The sequence below is a fragment of the Drosophila biarmipes genome, chromosome 3L (genome assembly GCF_025231255.1).
Source record: "Drosophila biarmipes strain raj3 chromosome 3L, RU_DBia_V1.1, whole genome shotgun sequence".
In the NCBI taxonomy this organism is placed as follows: domain Eukaryota; kingdom Metazoa; phylum Arthropoda; class Insecta; order Diptera; family Drosophilidae; genus Drosophila; species Drosophila biarmipes.
In genome coordinates this window covers 26804581-26821892 of record NC_066613.1, presented here as the reverse complement: position 1 = coordinate 26821892, position 17312 = coordinate 26804581, and the positions used below count along the sequence as shown (strand labels likewise).

General features: G+C 49.5%; 3 protein-coding genes across 10 annotated transcripts; 1 reads left to right on the top strand and 2 right to left on the bottom strand.

Moving 5' to 3' along the window:
• The first annotated feature begins 310 nt into the window (after nt 1-310).
• Nucleotides 311-6370, top strand: LOC108030448 (puromycin-sensitive aminopeptidase). 2 transcript variants are annotated; one of them, XM_017103352.3, is made up of 6 exons: nt 324-451; nt 669-734; nt 859-1484; nt 3049-3865; nt 4218-5542; nt 5603-6370. In XM_017103352.3, exons 1-6 carry the CDS (start codon nt 388-390, stop codon nt 5936-5938), a joined length of 3234 nt encoding a protein of 1077 aa, XP_016958841.1. In that variant the 5' UTR covers nt 324-387; the 3' UTR covers nt 5939-6370. The 2 variants fall into 2 exon arrangements, with proteins under 2 accessions (XP_016958833.1, XP_016958841.1); XM_017103344.3 differs by lacking the exon at nt 669-734 and having other exon boundaries at nt 311-451.
• A 47-nt stretch (nt 6371-6417) lies between these two features.
• Nucleotides 6418-17251, bottom strand: LOC108030398 (GATOR complex protein Iml1). 7 transcript variants are annotated; one of them, XM_017103286.2, is made up of 21 exons: nt 17090-17251; nt 16727-17034; nt 15573-16666; nt 15338-15509; nt 14856-15282; nt 14671-14802; nt 12396-12524; nt 10836-11238; nt 10577-10751; nt 10330-10521; nt 9680-9751; nt 9355-9419; nt 8286-8393; nt 8021-8230; nt 7854-7951; nt 7634-7801; nt 7417-7577; nt 7193-7355; nt 7019-7131; nt 6906-6961; nt 6418-6848 (listed from the first exon to the last, which is right to left on the bottom strand). In XM_017103286.2, exons 1-21 carry the CDS (start codon nt 17139-17141, stop codon nt 6503-6505), a joined length of 4644 nt encoding a protein of 1547 aa, XP_016958775.1. In that variant the 5' UTR covers nt 17142-17251; the 3' UTR covers nt 6418-6502. The 7 variants fall into 7 exon arrangements, with proteins under 7 accessions (XP_016958775.1, XP_050742486.1, XP_050742487.1 ...); XM_050886529.1 differs by lacking the exon at nt 9355-9419 and adding an exon at nt 8650-8711; XM_050886530.1 differs by lacking the exon at nt 9355-9419 and adding an exon at nt 8650-8708.
• LOC108030422 (uncharacterized) lies at nt 12517-14658 on the bottom strand. The gene has a single exon (XM_017103312.3). The coding sequence runs from the start codon at nt 14556-14558 to the stop codon at nt 12720-12722; it is 1839 nt and encodes a 612-aa protein (XP_016958801.1). The 5' UTR covers nt 14559-14658; the 3' UTR covers nt 12517-12719.
• Nucleotides 17252-17312: the final 61 nt, after the last annotated feature.

Below are 17312 nucleotides of genomic sequence, written 5' to 3'. Positions count from 1 at the left end.
ATGGAAAATCTAGAAACACAAGTCAATCCATAATCATCCGAAGTTCAAAAAAAGATCGTGAAATCAGGAATATCGCGGTTGTTTGAAATTTGAAAAGTTAGCTATAAATGTGTCACATTGGAGTGTAAATTTGTAAAAGAAAGGAAAGAAAAACAGGTGCACTCTTAAAATCCTAACAATTTTGTACTTTCAGAAATACTTCATAATAAAGGGAGTCATAATTCAAAATGTAGGTTGGAGGCAAGTAAAAACAATTTTCAAACAAAACGTAAGGCTGCAAGGGAAGCGGCAGTGTTGGTAAGTGCCCCACTTCTAACACACAAAATCTGCCGTAGAGTTGCTCCGCTCTGTTTTCGTTTTTATTTCAACTTGATTCGGGCCAAAGTCATGTACAAAAATGCACTGAAAGGCGGCATTCGCACGGCCAAGCAGGCTTGGAAGCTGAAGAGCGGTGATTAGCCACTGGTTTTAGTTAGTTTAAGTTGACATAATAACTGGCAACAGCTGATCGGCGGTCGGGGGCGGCCCACTTCCAGGCGTTCCGCATTCCAAGTGGGCCACTCCACTCGAAGCGTGTTGCTCGCATATTGCTGGTTTATTTTCTCCGCCAAATTGAATCCGGACTATATCCGGAGCCGTGAACTAATAGTAGGACAGTGTACTTGCAGAACTGGGCAAACTCAACTTGGACTTGGCCAAGGCAAACTCCGATTTCGAACAGCATTTGTGCGAAGGTTTGCTTTCGTTTTCCCCCGAACCCCGCCCCCTGAAATCTCGTATAGCTAATCAAATAACAACGCTTATCAGTGCATTACTCGCCATATATCCCAGTGCTAACCCGCTTTTCCGCTCTTCCAGCTGCCAGATCTTTGCAGAGTTGCTGCATCCCCGCCAGAAACCCGCAGAAACTCCCTTTGTTGCTAGTAAATAGAGCGAGGGCAGGCGATAACAACAGCTCCTCCTCCTTCAGTGTCGTTGCTAACCACTATCGGACTACTCCACCTAACCCCCCGGAGAATTCGGGACGCAGAGCAGATAAGACCGCCTCACTGAACCCATTTTTACGAGCAGAAAGCGACCACCTCAACGCCCTAATCTCCTCGAAGCAGTTCGTGAAGGTGCAGAAGCAGTTCTACCGGGATTACTCTTGTGTCTCGCTCGGAGCCCCCCTGAAGAGCAGTGACGCCCCTTTGCTGGGAGATCTGTGCAGTCAGTACCGTGCCATCCTAGCCCACACATCGGCAGACGTGCTACCTGGTCAGGACCGCCATCAGCCAGGGTGCCACCATCAGCAGATCAGGCTAGCCCATCAGCAGTCGCATTTACTCAGCAAGGAGGAGCAATCGGAGCAGGAGCGCAAGATGGCCCAGAAGGCAAAGTTCGAGAGGCTGCCCACCAACGTGGTGCCGAGGCACTACGAGCTGCTCCTGCAGCCCAATCTCCAGGAGTTCACCTTCAAGGGCAAGACCGTAGTGCAAGTCAATGTGAGTACAGGCGAGACGCCATAAAGTGGACTATCTTAGGATGTATATGCGTGTCAATCAGCCAAGTGCTTTTATCTAACTGATTTTGCAAAGAAATATTAGATAAGAGGTTTTTCTGGACTTATAAGCGAAGTGAAATTAATCGATTGGTTTCTTTGTTAAGCTTTTGTACTTGTTTTCTACTATATTTCCTAGCAATAACACGTTCAGAAATCCCAAGTAGAACGTATTCAACAAGTATTGAATGGCCGAAGCTAAGAGTTACGACTGTATCCTCCATCTCTTTCCATTTCTCTCCCTCCAGCCACTTTCACTTTTCCCGCATTGTTATTTTCTGCGCCCATTGTGTGAACTTTTTCCTCTGACGTGTGCAAAAATATTTCGTATTGGACATTCTCCTTGTTAACATTTCTCTTTATGCTGCAATTTGCATGCGAGCAGACACTTGGAGTGATGAGCAGCCACAGAGATATGTGTGGATAATGGGTACACCCACTGGGAAGTGCGATTGCTTTGTCGGCGCAGGAGGAATGGGATGACTGGCGATTTCGATGTGGGACCCGGGGTACCGCGCAAAAGTATATTCGAGACAATCTCTTTTTGCAAACGCCGCTCACAACGGTGGATTTTGTTTACGTTTCGTTTGCGTCAACGACGGAAATGGTCGACTACCCTTTGGGCGCACTCCTGATACCCTAGAATTGGGATTGAGTTTTTATCTTATTACCCGACTTTGAATGTTTCAACAGAAACTGTAAATCTTTTGGGTTTTTTGTTGGGAAATTTAGAAATACTTACGATTTTAAAACTTTTCTTTTAATTGTAGAATGTTATATACATATTAGGAGGTCAGAAATTATGGTTTCTTAATAGAATAAGTCTAATACTATTCATTTTTTTGCCTTTCTATTCAATTATTTAAATAGGGTACTTGGGTTACAATAGAACCTAATGAATATGTAAGAACAAGTAAAGCCAAATCAAATATCCCCATCTCCTTAAAAAGCAATTAAATGTTCAGTATTTTAATAGGGTTTTAAAGATATTTCCCGTTGAAATACACGCGTCAATTAAATTATTCATATTTTATAAAAGCCTTAACTTGTTTATTCATATTGAGCAGCTGAAAAAGTTGCCTATACTGCAAGTTTATGCAAATTATGAATGCTTTTTAAGCCGGCGTTTGAGAAAGACTTGATTAATCTGATAAGGGGGTGAAATAATTACATTACCATTCGGTTAGATCATAAATTTGACTTGCAATCGGCTGGATCCTCCCTCGGGCAGGGTATAAATTTCGCCAAAAACCCGTTTTCGAGCGCCTTGATGGCCTGGCTTAAGCCGGAAACCAGCAACAAAGCCAAGAAAGCCGCACTTCTACGACCTTGAAGTAACTGTTTCTGGATTCTGGCCATTCTTCTCCTCCGCCTGGCTAACTTGGCTAACCTGGCTAACTTGGCTAACTGTTTCTGCTGACTGGTTTTTGGGTTCTGGGGCTTTCGGCTTTCGATCCCATGTTTTGAGTTGCTCACCTAACGGTTACTGACATTTTGACTGATTGCAGGTCAAGGAGCCCACCACACAGATCACCCTAAATGCCCTGGACATTGTGCTCGACTCGGTGGAACTCAACTTTGAGTGCAGCAAGCTAAAGCCGGAGAAGATCGTGTACTCGGCGGAGAATGAGACGGCCACGCTGGAGTTCGCCCAGGAGATTCCGGCGGAGACGCAGGGCGTCCTGCACATGTCCTTCACGGGCGAGCTGAACGACAAGATGAAGGGCTTCTACAGGAGCAAGTACTTCGGTCCCAATGGCGAGGAGCGCTACGCGGGCGTCACCCAGTTCGAGGCCACCGACGCCCGTCGCTGCTTCCCCTGCTGGGACGAGCCGGCCATCAAGGCCACCTTCGACATCACCCTGGTGGTGCCCAAGGATCGGGTGGCGCTGTCCAATATGCCGGTCATCAAGGAGGACTCGCTGCCAGATGGTCTGCGGCGTGTGCGCTTCGACCGCACGCCCATTATGTCCACCTACCTGGTGGCCGTCGTCGTGGGCGAATACGACTATGTGGAGGGCAAGTCTGACGATGGTGTCCTCGTCAGGGTCTTTACGCCCGTTGGCAAGCGCGAGCAGGGCACCTTCGCTCTGGAGGTGGCCACCAAGGTGCTGCCCTACTACAAGGACTACTTCAACATCGCCTATCCGCTGCCCAAGATGGATCTTATCGCCATCTCCGACTTCTCGGCCGGCGCCATGGAGAACTGGGGCCTGGTCACCTACCGCGAGACCTTCGTGCTGGTGGATCCCAAGAACACCTCGCTGATGCGCAAGCAGTCGATTGCCCTGACTGTGGGTCACGAGATTGCCCACCAGTGGTTCGGTGAGTACTACATCCGGTGAAAGAGAATTGGAGGATTCGCCCTCATTCTGCAGGGAACTTAAAATTCAGCAGCAGTCTTTGATCTTTAAAAAATCTTTAAATGATTTCTGATTCACAGATTCAGGTTGTCTGACGCAGAAGCACCTGAAACTCAATTTGGTATGCAGATAGCTTGGGAATTGATTCTTCTTTTTAGTGTCAATGTCTTTGAGGCTTAAATTGAATGTATTCAGGGTGCTATTTATACTGTTCTTTAAGGGTATTCCCCTAGCAGATTTAATTTAAGTGGGAATGTGATATTTGATTATGTCTTATTTCCAGCTAAATAATTCACTAACTAAATCTCTTGCAGGCAACCTGGTTACCATGGAGTGGTGGACCCACCTGTGGTTGAACGAGGGCTACGCCTCCTTCGTGGAGTTCCTGTGCGTGCACCACCTGTTCCCCGAATACGATATTTGGACGCAGTTCGTCACGGACATGTACACGAGAGCCCTAGAGCTGGACTCCCTAAAGAATTCGCATCCTATCGAGGTGCCCGTGGGTCATCCCTCCGAAATCGACGAGATTTTCGACGAGATCAGCTACAACAAGGGTGCCTCGGTGATTCGCATGCTGCACGATTACATCGGCGAGGATGACTTCCGCAAGGGCATGAATCTGTATCTCACTCGCCATCAGTATGGCAACACCTGCACCGAGGACCTGTGGGCTGCTCTGCAGGAGGCCAGCTCCAAGAACGTGGGCGACGTGATGACCTCGTGGACGCAGCACAAGGGCTTTCCGGTGGTCAGCGTGGAGTCGGAGCAGACGAGCAAGAACCAGCGTGTGCTGCGCCTGAAGCAGTGCAAATTCACGGCCGATGGCTCGCAGGCAGATGAGAACTGCCTGTGGGTGGTGCCCATTTCGGTGTCCACGTCGAAGAATCCCACGGGAATTGCCAAGACCTTCCTGCTGGACAAGACCTCGATGGAGGTGACCCTCGAGAATGTCGACGAGGATGATTGGATCAAGATCAACCCTGGAACGGTGGGTTACTACCGCACCCGCTACTCGAAAGAGATGCTGGAGAAACTGATGCCCGCCGTTGAGAAGATGGAGCTGCCGCCCCTGGATCGCCTGGGACTGATCGATGATATGTTTGCCATGGTGCAGGCGGGTCACGCCAGCACTGCCGAGGTCTTGGCCCTGGTGGACTCGTACAGGAACGAGACGAATTACACGGTGTGGACTGCTATCACCAACTCGCTCACCAATCTCCACATCCTCATCTCTCACACCGATCTTATGGAGGACTTCCATCGCTTCGGCCGGAATCTGTATGAGCCGGTGGCCCATCGCCTGGGCTGGGAGCCCCGCGACGGGGAGAATCACCTGGACACTTTGCTCAGGAGCCTGGTGCTCACTCGCCTCGTCTCCTTCCGCAGCGAAGATGCCATCGAGGAGGCGCAATTACGATTCCGCGGCCACGTGAACGGTACAAATCCGCTGCCGGCGGATCTGCGCACCACCTGCTATAAGGCTGTGCTTCAGGATGGCGACGAGAAGATCTTCGAGGAGATGCTCGACCTGTACAGGGCCACCGATCTGCACGAGGAGCAGGACCGCATCTCGCGCGCCTTGGGCTGCTGCGGGGATGTGAAGCTGTTGCGCCGCGTCATTGACTTTGCCATGTCGGTAGGTAGTCTATTTTTGCCTGGATTAGAATTGTGAATTAATTGAACTTGTATTTCCCAGGGTGAAGTGAGGGCTCAGGACGCAGTCTTTGTCATCGTCGCCGTGGCCATTAATCCCAAGGGCCGGGACATGGCCTGGGACTTTTTCAAGGAGAACAACAAACAGCTCCTGGAACGCTACCAGGGCGGCTTCCTGCTCTCCCGACTGATCAAGTATCTCATCGAGAACTTCGCCTCCGAGGAGCGCGCCAAGGAAGTGGAGGAGTTCTTCCAGGTCACCCAAATCCCCGGCTGCGAGCGCACCGTGTCCCAGGCCGTGGAGACGATCCGCCTCAACGCCGCCTGGCTGCAGCGGGATCGCGAGCAGCTTGCCCTGTTCCTGAGGGACGACGAATAAACGTAACTGCGCTCGCCAGCATACCAAAGCATTTAACAACAATCACCAGCAGTGTAGCCACAGCAACAGCACCAGTAACCCGTAACCAGGTCATCGTACACCACAACTAAAATGCCCATAACGCCACCACACGACCAAAGCCGTCACAAGTGAAGTAAATGCAAGCGAACACCCGGAGGAGAGCCAAATAGGTTAGCTTTAGTCAAGGATCCACCTATAGCCACTGCTCTAAACGGAAGTGAGTACACATATATCTATTGACTACGCGCCCCTACACGCAAGGGCGGATTCGGACGCGACCCCTAGCAGCATTTAAGAGCCCAAAGCTTATCGAATGTGTATCGTCATTCAACTTTTCTATCCCCTGAAAATTATGTACGTGTTGAGTTTATTACGATAAATAAATGCAATTTCTAGTAAGAATCAACCTAAGAGCTTCTATCTACGTTTTGTGAATTACCAAACCAACTGGTTATCATAAAAGAACAACCTTCTGTTTATATTCGATCCAATTATAGTCTATATATTGTTTATGTACAATTTAAAACGATAAGCACTTGTGCTCTAAGCTCTTATCTTCACCTCTTCGGTATTATTGTTGTTATTCTCGAACTTCTGGGCCCTGCGCTTCAGTTCCTGGGATTGTGCCCAGAAAGTGGACAGGCGCTGGTCGCTGTTCGAGCAGAACTCACGGAAGTCCTTCAGCATCTTCAGCTGGAAGAGCTCCCCGTCTGCGGAGTTGTTGATGGTCTGGGCCTTCCACTTCTTGTTGGGTATCATGTGGTTCCAGGCCCACAGGAAACCCACCTTCTTGGGCACATTCGTGTTGTTCGTGTGGCCATAGACGCAGCGCGTGACATTCGCCTCCTGCAGAATGGGGGATTCCACCTGGTAGTTGTTCGTGGCGCAGCTGAGAGGTATTACGGATTAGAAGATATCGAGCGGAATTGCCATTTCGGAAACCTACCGTATCAAAGCAAACATGTTTCCCGTGCAGTGCACATACTGATACTCCTTGGGCAGCTAAAAAAATGTATTACAATGGGTAAACTCTCAAGAAGATGTAGAATATCCACTCACATCCTTGCCGACACTGAATTTCTTTTCCAAAACGCAGGGCAAGAAGCCAAACTTGGCCAGGATGGCCTCCTGCAAGAACAGCATGCGATCCGATCTGCTGTCCTCGGGGAACTCTGCCAAAATGATACAAAGTAAATGATATGAAATTATATTATGGTTAGTCCTTCGAAGTACCTTCGAAAAGAGCGGCTCCGTTGGGCAGGAATGTAGTGCAAAGCGGAATGAATATTGGTCCCCTCAGGGGATCTGACTTCTTGGTGAAGGGCTCTGCCATGGGATCTGCTGGCACTGATACCAGGAAGTTAAACTGGTTCGCCTTGCGCATCCATCCACCAATCTGTAGGTATGAAAAATGTAATATAAGGTATGTGGACTTTGGCCCTAATGATATTGCTAACCAAATCCGCCACTATGGGACCCGATGAGGTGACCCACTCCACCACAATCTCAAAGGCGAATCTCGGCTGCAGCACTGTATGGTGCTTCACATGACCCCATTCCATGCGATCGCTCTTCTGGTTCACATCGATCTCCAGATGGGATTGGCGGTAGACGCGCTCTATAGGTGGGGATGATTTATGAAACAAGGATTTTCGTTAACACAAAAATACGAACTGTTGCTGCAGGTTTCTGTCCAGGATTGGGGGGCGGGACAGTCCCTCAGGAAGTTGGGCACTGGAGTGGTCACCGGCTCATCATGCCAGAGGAAGCTGCAGCCCTGGAACTCAATCTCCAGCCATTCGTTAACAAAGGCGCTGTAATCACCCAAAGGCGGGGCGTAATCTAAGTGATACGAGATCATTATATGTTATATTATACATTCTTATGAAAAAACCTTTGGCGTTCTTATCCTGCTGCACCACGTAGTAAAAGACAAAGCCAGGCACCACAGGTTTCTTCCAATCTCCAGAAGCATGGCAAATCATGCGCTCCCTAGAAGAAATAAGAAGTAGGAATGTTTCGTTCCCACATCAAGAATCTTGTTATATCAAAGTAACCCACTTTCTCATGGCCTCCAGCAAGTCCAGGGGATGATGTCGTCCGTTGTTGAGGCGGGTCTTCAACCACATCAGCGCATCGTAGGACAAGAAAGTGCAGGAGGGCAGCGACTGGGTCTGGGAGAAGAAGCCCACTCCGTTCACTGGATGCTTCATGGCCTCAAAGATCTCGGCCAGCGTGGCATTCGGGCTGAACTGGATGTCAACGTGGAAGCTAAAGGAAGGATAATGAGAAACCTTAATAGAACTACTCCGGAGCGGGGTCTTACCCATCATCCTGGTCATCTCTGGCGGCGATTCCGGCAGCTGCCACTGCATCGGTGGCGGGAAATATGCGAGGAATCCTTCCATTTTCCAACTTGGGACGTACATTGATGCTGTCGTGTGGAGTAGCAGAGATAAGTGGATTAGATATGACATGACTGGGCAGCCCAGCTCATCAGGGGTTCCTTATCCATGGTGGGTCTGGTGTGTGTGTGTGTATCTGGGTGGGGGATACAGGATTCAGCAGGCCAATTGCGAGTGTGTACTGGTTAGGGATTTCGGGTATGAGGTGGTGGGGGGATTAGTCGAGTCGTGATAGATAAACGGAGCCAGGACGACGGGCATCCTGGCCCTCTGGGTGGCACAAACCTTTGCTGCGGTGAGTTTAATTGGTTATGATGCTTTTCAGTGATTCTAGGTGTGTCATGCTGCTGAAAGCCAGATACCAAATTAAATTATATAAAAAATACGTAACGAAACCAAAGGAAATGAAACAAACAACCGACAAAATCTGAGGGAACGGGATGCACAGATCAACAGGACTACGAGTACAATACAGAGAGGGGGTAACCAAACAACAAGCCAGCAACAGTAAGTATTTACAATTAGCCTAGGCCCAGGCAATCCTGGGAGCAACCAGCTAGGAACAGCAGCCAACCAACCCCCAGCGAATCGTGCAGCTTGCACCAGGGACCGTAGGTAAAATGTTTATAAAATAGGGTAAAGTCTTAAATAATACTAGACAACGAATTGAAATATTAAATATTTAAAGCTACCAATAACAAAGTATTAAGTAGAGCTGCAACATGTAACCTTTTTTAACTCTCCCCAACTTCCTCAAGGATCTGAAGAATTCGCGGAGGTCTTCGAATTACAATTTGCAGCCCTATTAAATATTTATAATACTGATACTATACTATCAAATTAAACTAATAAGTCTGAAAAATATTATTATACGGTTCCTGGTTTTGCAAATGCTAGTACAGTGTTTTTATGTGCGTATTGTGTGTATGTTTGTGTACAGGAGAGACAGGGGCCTTAGATCTATTTTGATTTTGGAGTCGATATAAAAACCTGGGTCGCTTCTCCGGCAGTCGATTACTGCCGACTCGCTCCCGGAACGGAGAGTTCGTGAGTCCCTGAGGAGTTGGATTCGGTTTCAGGTTCGGAGCGGATTGGGGCAGGTCGAAAGTGGGTGTGGCGGGCAGAGACATTTAAAAGAGAGACAAAAACATTAATGCCGATACATAGGCAATCCGACAGAAGTAATCACAAATATTGAACTCAAACGTGCGCAAATGAAGTTAATTTTGAGTTGAAGTAAGGCAAAAGTGCGCTTTAAGATGGAACAAAAAATCGCTTTACGTTAAATTGTTTTTAGGTAAGTTGAGTAGATAACCTGGTTAGGCTGAGGCCTGGATATAATGCTGGTACTGTGTCTCCGCTTGGTTATGTGGGCGATGGGGCTGTCCTGCAAAAGTGAGGCGAGATTCTCGATACATCAGGGGAAAGGCAACGGGCACTAAAAGCGGGCTTTGTGATGCAGGGTTAATTAAGTCAACGGATCTAGTTTACGCTTCTTCTTGCTGAGCTCCTTTTCGATATAGGGAAAATAAGCATTTTTTACAACGATACTTTAATTTTCTAACTCAATTTTGAAAGTTTAACGATTTTTTCTTGTTAAAAACAATCACGTATCAAGAACAGAAACTTAATAAAAATTAATTTTCAAAAATATGTACAATTATTTTTGGAGATTTCAAAAATTCTGCCAATAGAGTATGAGGATCTTTAAAGTGTTGGGAGTTTTATAAAATAAATTCTTATTAAAAAAAGTTCTGTATTTTGTAGTTTTTCCCAAGTGTTTAGAAACGAACTAGCTGGAAAGCCTAAGTGTCGCCTAATTGATCGGTATCAATCCTCGACTGATCCACCGTCGACATGGCTGGCAGGACGATTAGTCAATTAGGAGTCAGAACGCAATTACAGAATTAACGCAACGGATCACGAATGCACAGAAGCCAAGCCAAGGAATCGATTCTATCTTACTCTCGCCTTGCGCGCGTACTGGCGCTTCAGCTTGCTGACCGCCTCGATGAGGCGCACGAAGTCCTCCACCTGCTCCCGGGTGTTGTCCGCCGTCACATCGGGGAATATGTCGCAGCGCTGGCAGCTGGCGATCTTGGTCACAATGTTCTCCCTGGGCAGCAGGTACATGCGATAGCGCCAGTACTTCAGGCTCTGCAAGACAACTTCTTTAGGGGATTGCAAGTATTAGAAGGCCCAGAGGACAAACCTCCATTAGTGGGTAGTCCACATCGCCACGCGTGCAGATGTACAGATCCATGTGGTTCCAGTTGAAGTTCTCCAGCTTCTCGGTGGTGAAGTTCACGCCGGAGATTTCGTAGGTCTCGTGCTGCGGGGCATGGAAGCGGTACCGGTAGTCCACATTTATCGGCGGATAAGGGTGTCTGAAGGGGAATAATTATTTCTATTATAAATCTGATAAATTCGCGAGGGAGTTTTTACTACGCTTTAGTCAAGATTTCGCTCACCTGGGTCTGTAGCCCGTGACCGTGATCACCGAGCCGCTCAGCGAGATCTTGTGAAAGATGCGGCCGATGGAGAGCAGGTACTCCTTGTTGATCTCGCACGGAGGCTTCACCGGCAGCACGGCCGATCCCGAGGAGCAGCCGCCCGCAGACGGAGGCTTCTCATCGACCACAATCAGCTGGAAGCCCTGCGCCAGGCGCTGCGACACGATCTCCTTGCACACCTCCTCCGTGGACAGGGGCTTTCGGTAGACAGCTCTGCTCTGGGCATAGTCATGGTTCACATCGTCGGGCAGCAGGGTGTAATCCGAGATCACATAGTCGTTGTTCAGCGAACGCTTGTCCGGGAAGTAGTCCGTGGTGATGGGCAGGCAGGCGGGGATCGTGAGCGACTTCCAGTCGACGCCTGCAAACGGATCCAGGCGAGGGTTAGCAGGTTTCTCACGGGGATCGGGTCGGGGATCAGAGCAGAGAGAAAGCCAACGCCGGTACAGGTGTGTAAATCAAAATCGCTCAAGCTAGAAGACTACGGAAATCATAACCAAGGTGGGAGGAGGTCTCCAGTCCGGGAACGAGAGCTGTCACCAACGGATGGGTTAGCGTGTGGTGAGGGTGTGCGTACGAGATACAGGTGGCAGGTGGGCGTGGCAAGCATGCTAACGCTACAAAACTACACAACGGCAACATGCTCCGGTCATGCTCTGGTGGTCAACATGCTCCCATCTCCGTGCGGATTACCAACTAAGGGGGTTCCAACGCCTCCCGATGGGTGTGTCTGTGGGTTTCTGGGTTGTGCAGTTTCGGGTGGCTTTCTACCAACTACGTATTAAGCTATAATTACAGTTGATGAGTAACTACATGCAGGGATTTCTTTTTTTGTGGTGCATTGGCCGAGGTTTCAAGGATTCAAAGCGGTGTGAGTGCAAAGCAAAGATAATCTACAGACTTGGATGAAAGGTCACCCATAGGCAAATATGATGCTATCTAAGTACTTAAATTTTACTATCATTGTGTATTTTGGTTTTCAGTTCAAAACTATCCCAAGATATAAAATCATTATAAATGAGTAAATATAAAATTTATAAAGGGAACCCCTAGAGCATAACTATTCCAAAAAACTTCAATATTTTACCCTTATTGGTAGTAAAATAATCCTAATACTTTCGATTTTAAAAAGTTATTAGATATTAGAACACCTTAAATGTAAGTGTACTCATATATACTCATGAGAAATATTATTTAGATTCATTTTCTACTATTATTCTCTCTATTTTAAAATACTGAACCTCTAGTTTTATTAAAATATCCTTTTTAGTACATTCCCTACATAAATTAATTGGATACAGGTATTTACCCCCGCAAATATTATCTTTTCTAAGCAAAGCATTAACTGAACTATTTCTACAATAAAGCCAATCTACGGATCCAAAGATCCTCAGGAACCAAGTGTATCTAACGTGTTTTGTGTGTGGTTGCAGGTGTGTTCTTGTGTGCTCGTGTTGTGGATGCATCGCTAATGCTTTGTACAGAGTTGAAAAGTGGTGAATTTGTTTTTGTCCAAACCTATGATGATCTTTCCTCTTCCGCCGCCCGCCTCCGCCTCCGGTTCGGGGGGCGGGTCTACAGCCCTTAGCGCCTCCAGGCCGCCCAGATGATGATGCTCGCCCTCGACGATCGGCCTCAGATGCTTGACTAAACGACCAATGGATGGAGGATTCGATGGGATACAAATGATGGGTTGCAAATTTCGATTCGTTGGTTAGATCCGATTGGTGGGGTGTTTCATTCGTGGGGGTAATAATGTGAATCATACGTAAAATTAGATTAGACTTAATATTCGTTTCTATTTGGGCTAGGGTTTTTTGGTGGTTAGGATGAGCTACTAGATTAATCCCCGGGGTTGCGGTTAGTGGGCGGTGACCTTTTTCTGCACCCGAAGCTCTGGCGGATCTCCACCAGAAAGGCGACTCCGCTGCCCACCAGTCCGCACAGAAACAAACTGAAGGCGGGCGCCAGCAGATTGAGGGCCAGCGGTCGCAGCCGCAGCTTCTCCTCCAGCTCCGCCATAGTGGAAAAGTCCTTGAGGTAGCCCATGCGATGGGCCTTGCGATAGCACGTGTCCAGCCACAGATCGTGCAGCCCGGCCTGCTGTACGCGCAGCAGGAAGCGATGGAGCGCGTCCTTAACATGTGAGTCCACCCTGAGCTGGTACTGATAGGGATACGAGCCGTGGCAGATCTTGGAGAAGTAGAAGCGCTTCTTCCGCAGAAATCGCTGCTGCACATCAAAGAAACGCCAACGGACAATGCTAATGGGGTAGATGAACTCCGGGTCCATGGCGATTCTCTTGTTATTGAAGTCCTCGGGATCTGTGACGTTGAACTTCATGGAAAACTGCTCGGCGTGCCCCAGGGAGCCCACAATAGCCTCCACATCCGAGGGCAGCACAAGAATGCTGTAGGGCAGCTGGAACAGCTGCTCCAGGCTGCTGGCTGGACTCCGGGTGAGGGTTACGGTCAGAAATGAGGTGAGCTTGGTGCTGTACGACTGGACAAGTATGAAGATCCCGAAGAGGATTAGGAAGCAGCAGGTGTTCCTGCCCGGTTTGCCTCTTCTACACCTGGGTGCGCCAGCTCCTGGCACTCCCAGTATGGCCCAGAGACCAGCATCCGGCATCAGGCGGCGCACAAAGAGGAACTGCACCAGGAGCAGCGTGACGAGCAGGCACAGCCACAGGGGGACACTGAAGGGCAGGAACACATAGAGGCTCCTCGAAATCTCATTATCCAAGGGGATCATGAAGCAGCGCGGAGCCACCTGCGATGGATAGGAGTAGTCCACTTGACCGTTCGGATGCAGGGTGTCGTACAAATGTGGACTCAGCTCCACCTCGTCTCGCAAAATCAGATCTGTGAGAGCGGCCACGTTCATCAATAAGGAGCCATTCACCCTGAAAGGAAACAGCTCCATGGTCACATTCAAGTGCTTCATCAGCTGGTTGATCAGAATGCCGCCCAAGCCCTCCAGTTGCCAGGCTCCCGTCCGGAGATTTTGGTACCAAAAGATATTCGGCACATCCTGCTGCACGGGCAAGCGCATCCTGTAGCCCCAGAAGTTCCTTCGATTGGGAAACGGGAACAGGTGGTGCGGATCGTAGGAGGATAATCTCCGCATGCGTATCACTCGGACTGTGGGATACGGATCCATTTGGTAGAACTTCTTGGAGCTCACCACCACCAGAGCGGATCGGAACTGCAGCTTCCACAGGAGATTAAAGAGGTATTCCAGCTCCTCTTGGGACTCCTGCTTTCTGAGCAGGAACATGGTCTTTGAGTAGCGTCTTCCCCTGGCCCTGTGCGCCTGCAACTGGACCACCGGGTCCCTGGAGTCCCTGGCGAACACCAAGTAAAGCGTCTCCTCATCCTGGAGCCGACTGAAGAGCACCTGCGTGGCATTCCTATCGGTGGCCGTCATCTGTGGCACCAAATAAAAGTGACTGCTGCTGTTGCCCATCAGGCCGCGATGCAGCTCATCCAGATAGCCGGGATCAACCGACTCCTGGCTATGCACCAAGGTGATGGCATGCAGGCGATGAACGCGGCCAATTCTGTCCACGAACTGAGCAAGGTCAGAGGGGCGTAAAAAACTTTCCTTGGCTCCGGTTTGGTAACCCAATAGGATTGGGATGATCAGCAACTGGACAAACATTTCCGCAAGAGAAGCCATGTCAAACTGGCTGGGATCTGCTTTTGCACTGCATACTTAAAGGACATCTCAACCGGTGCCCCGCGATACCATCTCTAAAACAATAACCCACAACTATTTGAGCAACACTTACCCGTGGTAATTGCTGGCGTCCACTCCTGCTCCCCGGTGGCTCCCCAGAGATAGGATTTGGCCTGGGTGGCCGTCAGGTTGGGCACGTTGGCGGGCTGGGCGTTCATCAGCGAGCTCTGACGCCTCTTGAAAACTGTGGGTACAACAATTATACGAGCTCTACGATTAGTTGGCACTCCAACTCACAGTCCATTTTCTCATCACCCATGACAAAGCTCTGCGACGAGGCCGACTTGCTCAGTAGCGAATGGCTGGACACTCGGTCGTACTGCTCGGCACTCTCGCATCCGTAATCCTCCTGCTCGTTGTTGTTGTTGCTCCCAGTCTGGCAGTTGTTCTGGATCTGCTGCAGGGGTTTCTGTTGACCCGCTTGTGGGGCTTTCGCCGGCACCGCTTGGTAGTGATGCTGCTGTATGAGCACACCAGTGGGACCCTTTGGGAAGATGTGCGTCCAGCGACGGCGATTTGAGGTCAGCTTGATGGTCACTTGCGAGGGATCAAAGGGATTGATCAGAGCGCGACCGGGACGCACTATGGGCGCAATGCTAACGATCGTGCGGCGGGAGTTCTTCTCTGAAGCTAGTGACTCGGAGAGATTCGTGGTATCTGGTTGCTAAAATCAAAAGGGGAGGGGTTAAAAATATCAAGGAAAGCGGGGAATCACTTACCAAAGCTGCCAACATTGCAGAGGTGCCGTGATGAATGTCTGGATCGGACATCTTGCGACGCATAGCAGGAATCTGAGTGGGCGTGAGGTTCTCCCAGTCGTTATTCCTATAGGCATAGGTTTCCAGGCTAGGGACCGACGTCTTTTTGGCACGCACCACTCTTTGCAAGGAGCTAAGGGAACAGAACATACGCTTAAGAAGCCGTGAAGGTTATATTTAGGAAGGCCAGTCCTACCAAGTGCTTTGAGCGGGAAGCGGCTGGAAGATCTGCTCGTCATACGCATCGTAGTCAAAGAGCGAGTTGTGCTTGTACTCCGACTGGTTGCAGCTGAGAAAGTGGCGCTCGTTCTCCTCTCCCTCGCCTTCCCCCACTCCGTCGTGGAGCGTCAGCTGGGAGCCGAACAGAGGCAGCTTGATCCTGGGAATAAAGCTAGAGTACGCAATCTTCTTGTTGGTGGAGTAGAAGCTCAGGTTGATCCAATGCGGCAGTGAGTAGTCATCAGCGGAGGTCAAGGTAGTGTCCTTGTTGTGGAACTTGAGCAGTGGAACCGCGTGCAGAGGCTGCTCTCCCACGCAAACCAAATCACTACCCACTCCGTTGTCGATAATGCGCTGCTTGGTGATGTTGGTCAACTCGCGATCCACCGAGAAGACTCCCACTCCTGGGGTGATCACCACCGAGAGCTGTCCGGTGCGGTCAAAGGTTCTATCCAGGTAGTGTTTCTCAAAGGTGTTCAGGGAGATGTTCAGCACCTCCAGGAAGTTGCCCTGCGTGGCAGAGGAATTCGTGGCCGGGGGGATCTTCATGTTCTCCCTTTCGTGGTAGCGCAGCACTGTGGCCTGGTAGGAGGTGAATAGCTTGCGCAGCTGTCCCAGCACAGTGCACCAGTCGTCACACCTTTCGTTCTGGATGGCCACGCGGTAGAAGTCCTCGTAGAAGCGACCCTTGTAGTCCTGCTGCAGGCAGTCGCGCATGTGTTCGGGGAACTCATCCAGGGTCTTGGCCGCGTAGAAGGTGCGGGAGAAGAGCACGACGGTCACCTCGTGGTTGCAACTCAGCTTGCGCCACTTCTGGAAGAGCTCGGTCAGAAAGCCATTCACTGCCTTTTCAAAGTACAGGTCTCCATGGATGTCAAAGTCCCACATTTCGGAGGACATTTGCAGGAAGAGGTAGACCATGGAGGTGCTGCTGCGAAAGACGATCTTGGTGTCCTCCGTGATGACGCCGCTGGCCACGCGCTCGCCCTGTGACCACATCTCGTACACCTGGCAGCGGATCTGCATGTCGTTGTAGTCTATCTTCTTGTTTACATACACACAGGTATCCGTCTGCGGGGGGAGAAGTACTTTTAGAGTAGATCCTGACCAGCAGGAAGGCGATTCCCTTACCAAGTACGTCTTTAGGCGCCACATTTCCGAACGTCCCATGTACTGATCCTTGAAGGTGATCTCTATGGAGTCCAGGGCCACGTCCGCCGGGTTGACTATGCGCATCACCACATTGGAGTAGGGGCGCATCTTGAAGGCATTGGCGATGCCCGATTCGATGCTGATCACATCCCGGCCACAGCTGCCGTTGAACTCGGTGATCTGGAGCAGCAGGTGGGTGCCGTTCTCCTCGTCGGGGGCATAGATCTCCACCACATCGCCCACGTTGGCGTTGGGGTGATCCTTTAGGTTCATCACCAGGTCCGCATCTGTGTGGAAATGGCCATGTAACACAGTGTTTGCGCAATGTCCACATTGGCTTACCGTAGGATTTATTACATCCACGCGTATGCGTGTTCAGCTTGTACAGCTTCATGTTGACTTTGTTGCAAGACCAACGGACAATTATTTACTTAATTCTGAAAACAATTTGCCCATTTCGCATGCTAAAAAATAAGAATTCTATTTTTTCGTCTTTTGTTTTGATTCCTTATATGCATAGTGATGGCACTTCGTACAGACTGCGGTATTTTTTGGTATGTCACCT

What these genes read in the sequence shown, in the direction of transcription:
- LOC108030422 (XM_017103312.3), bottom strand. Translation starts at nt 14,558, where the DNA reads ATGGCTTCTCTTGCGGAAATGTTTGTCCAGTTGCTGATCATCCCAATC.
- LOC108030448 (XM_017103352.3), top strand. Translation starts at nt 388, where the DNA reads ATGTACAAAAATGCACTGAAAGGCGGCATTCGCACGGCCAAGCAGGCT. An exon ending in GATTGCCCACCAGTGGTTCG is followed by an intron (nt 3,866 to 4,217) that starts GTGAGTACTACA and finishes AATCTCTTGCAG; the next exon opens with GCAACCTGGTTACCATGGAG. An exon ending in TCATTGACTTTGCCATGTCG is followed by an intron (nt 5,543 to 5,602) that starts GTAGGTAGTCTA and finishes TGTATTTCCCAG; the next exon opens with GGTGAAGTGAGGGCTCAGGA.
- LOC108030398 (XM_017103286.2), bottom strand. Translation starts at nt 17,141, where the DNA reads ATGAAGCTGTACAAGCTGAACACGCATACGCGTGGATGTAATAAATCC. An exon ending in TGGATGTAATAAATCCTACG is followed by an intron (nt 17,035 to 17,089) that starts GTAAGCCAATGT and finishes ATTTCCACACAG; the next exon opens with ATGCGGACCTGGTGATGAAC. An exon ending in AGAGATGACCAGGATGATGG is followed by an intron (nt 8,231 to 8,285) that starts GTAAGACCCCGC and finishes TCCTTCCTTTAG; the next exon opens with CTTCCACGTTGACATCCAGT.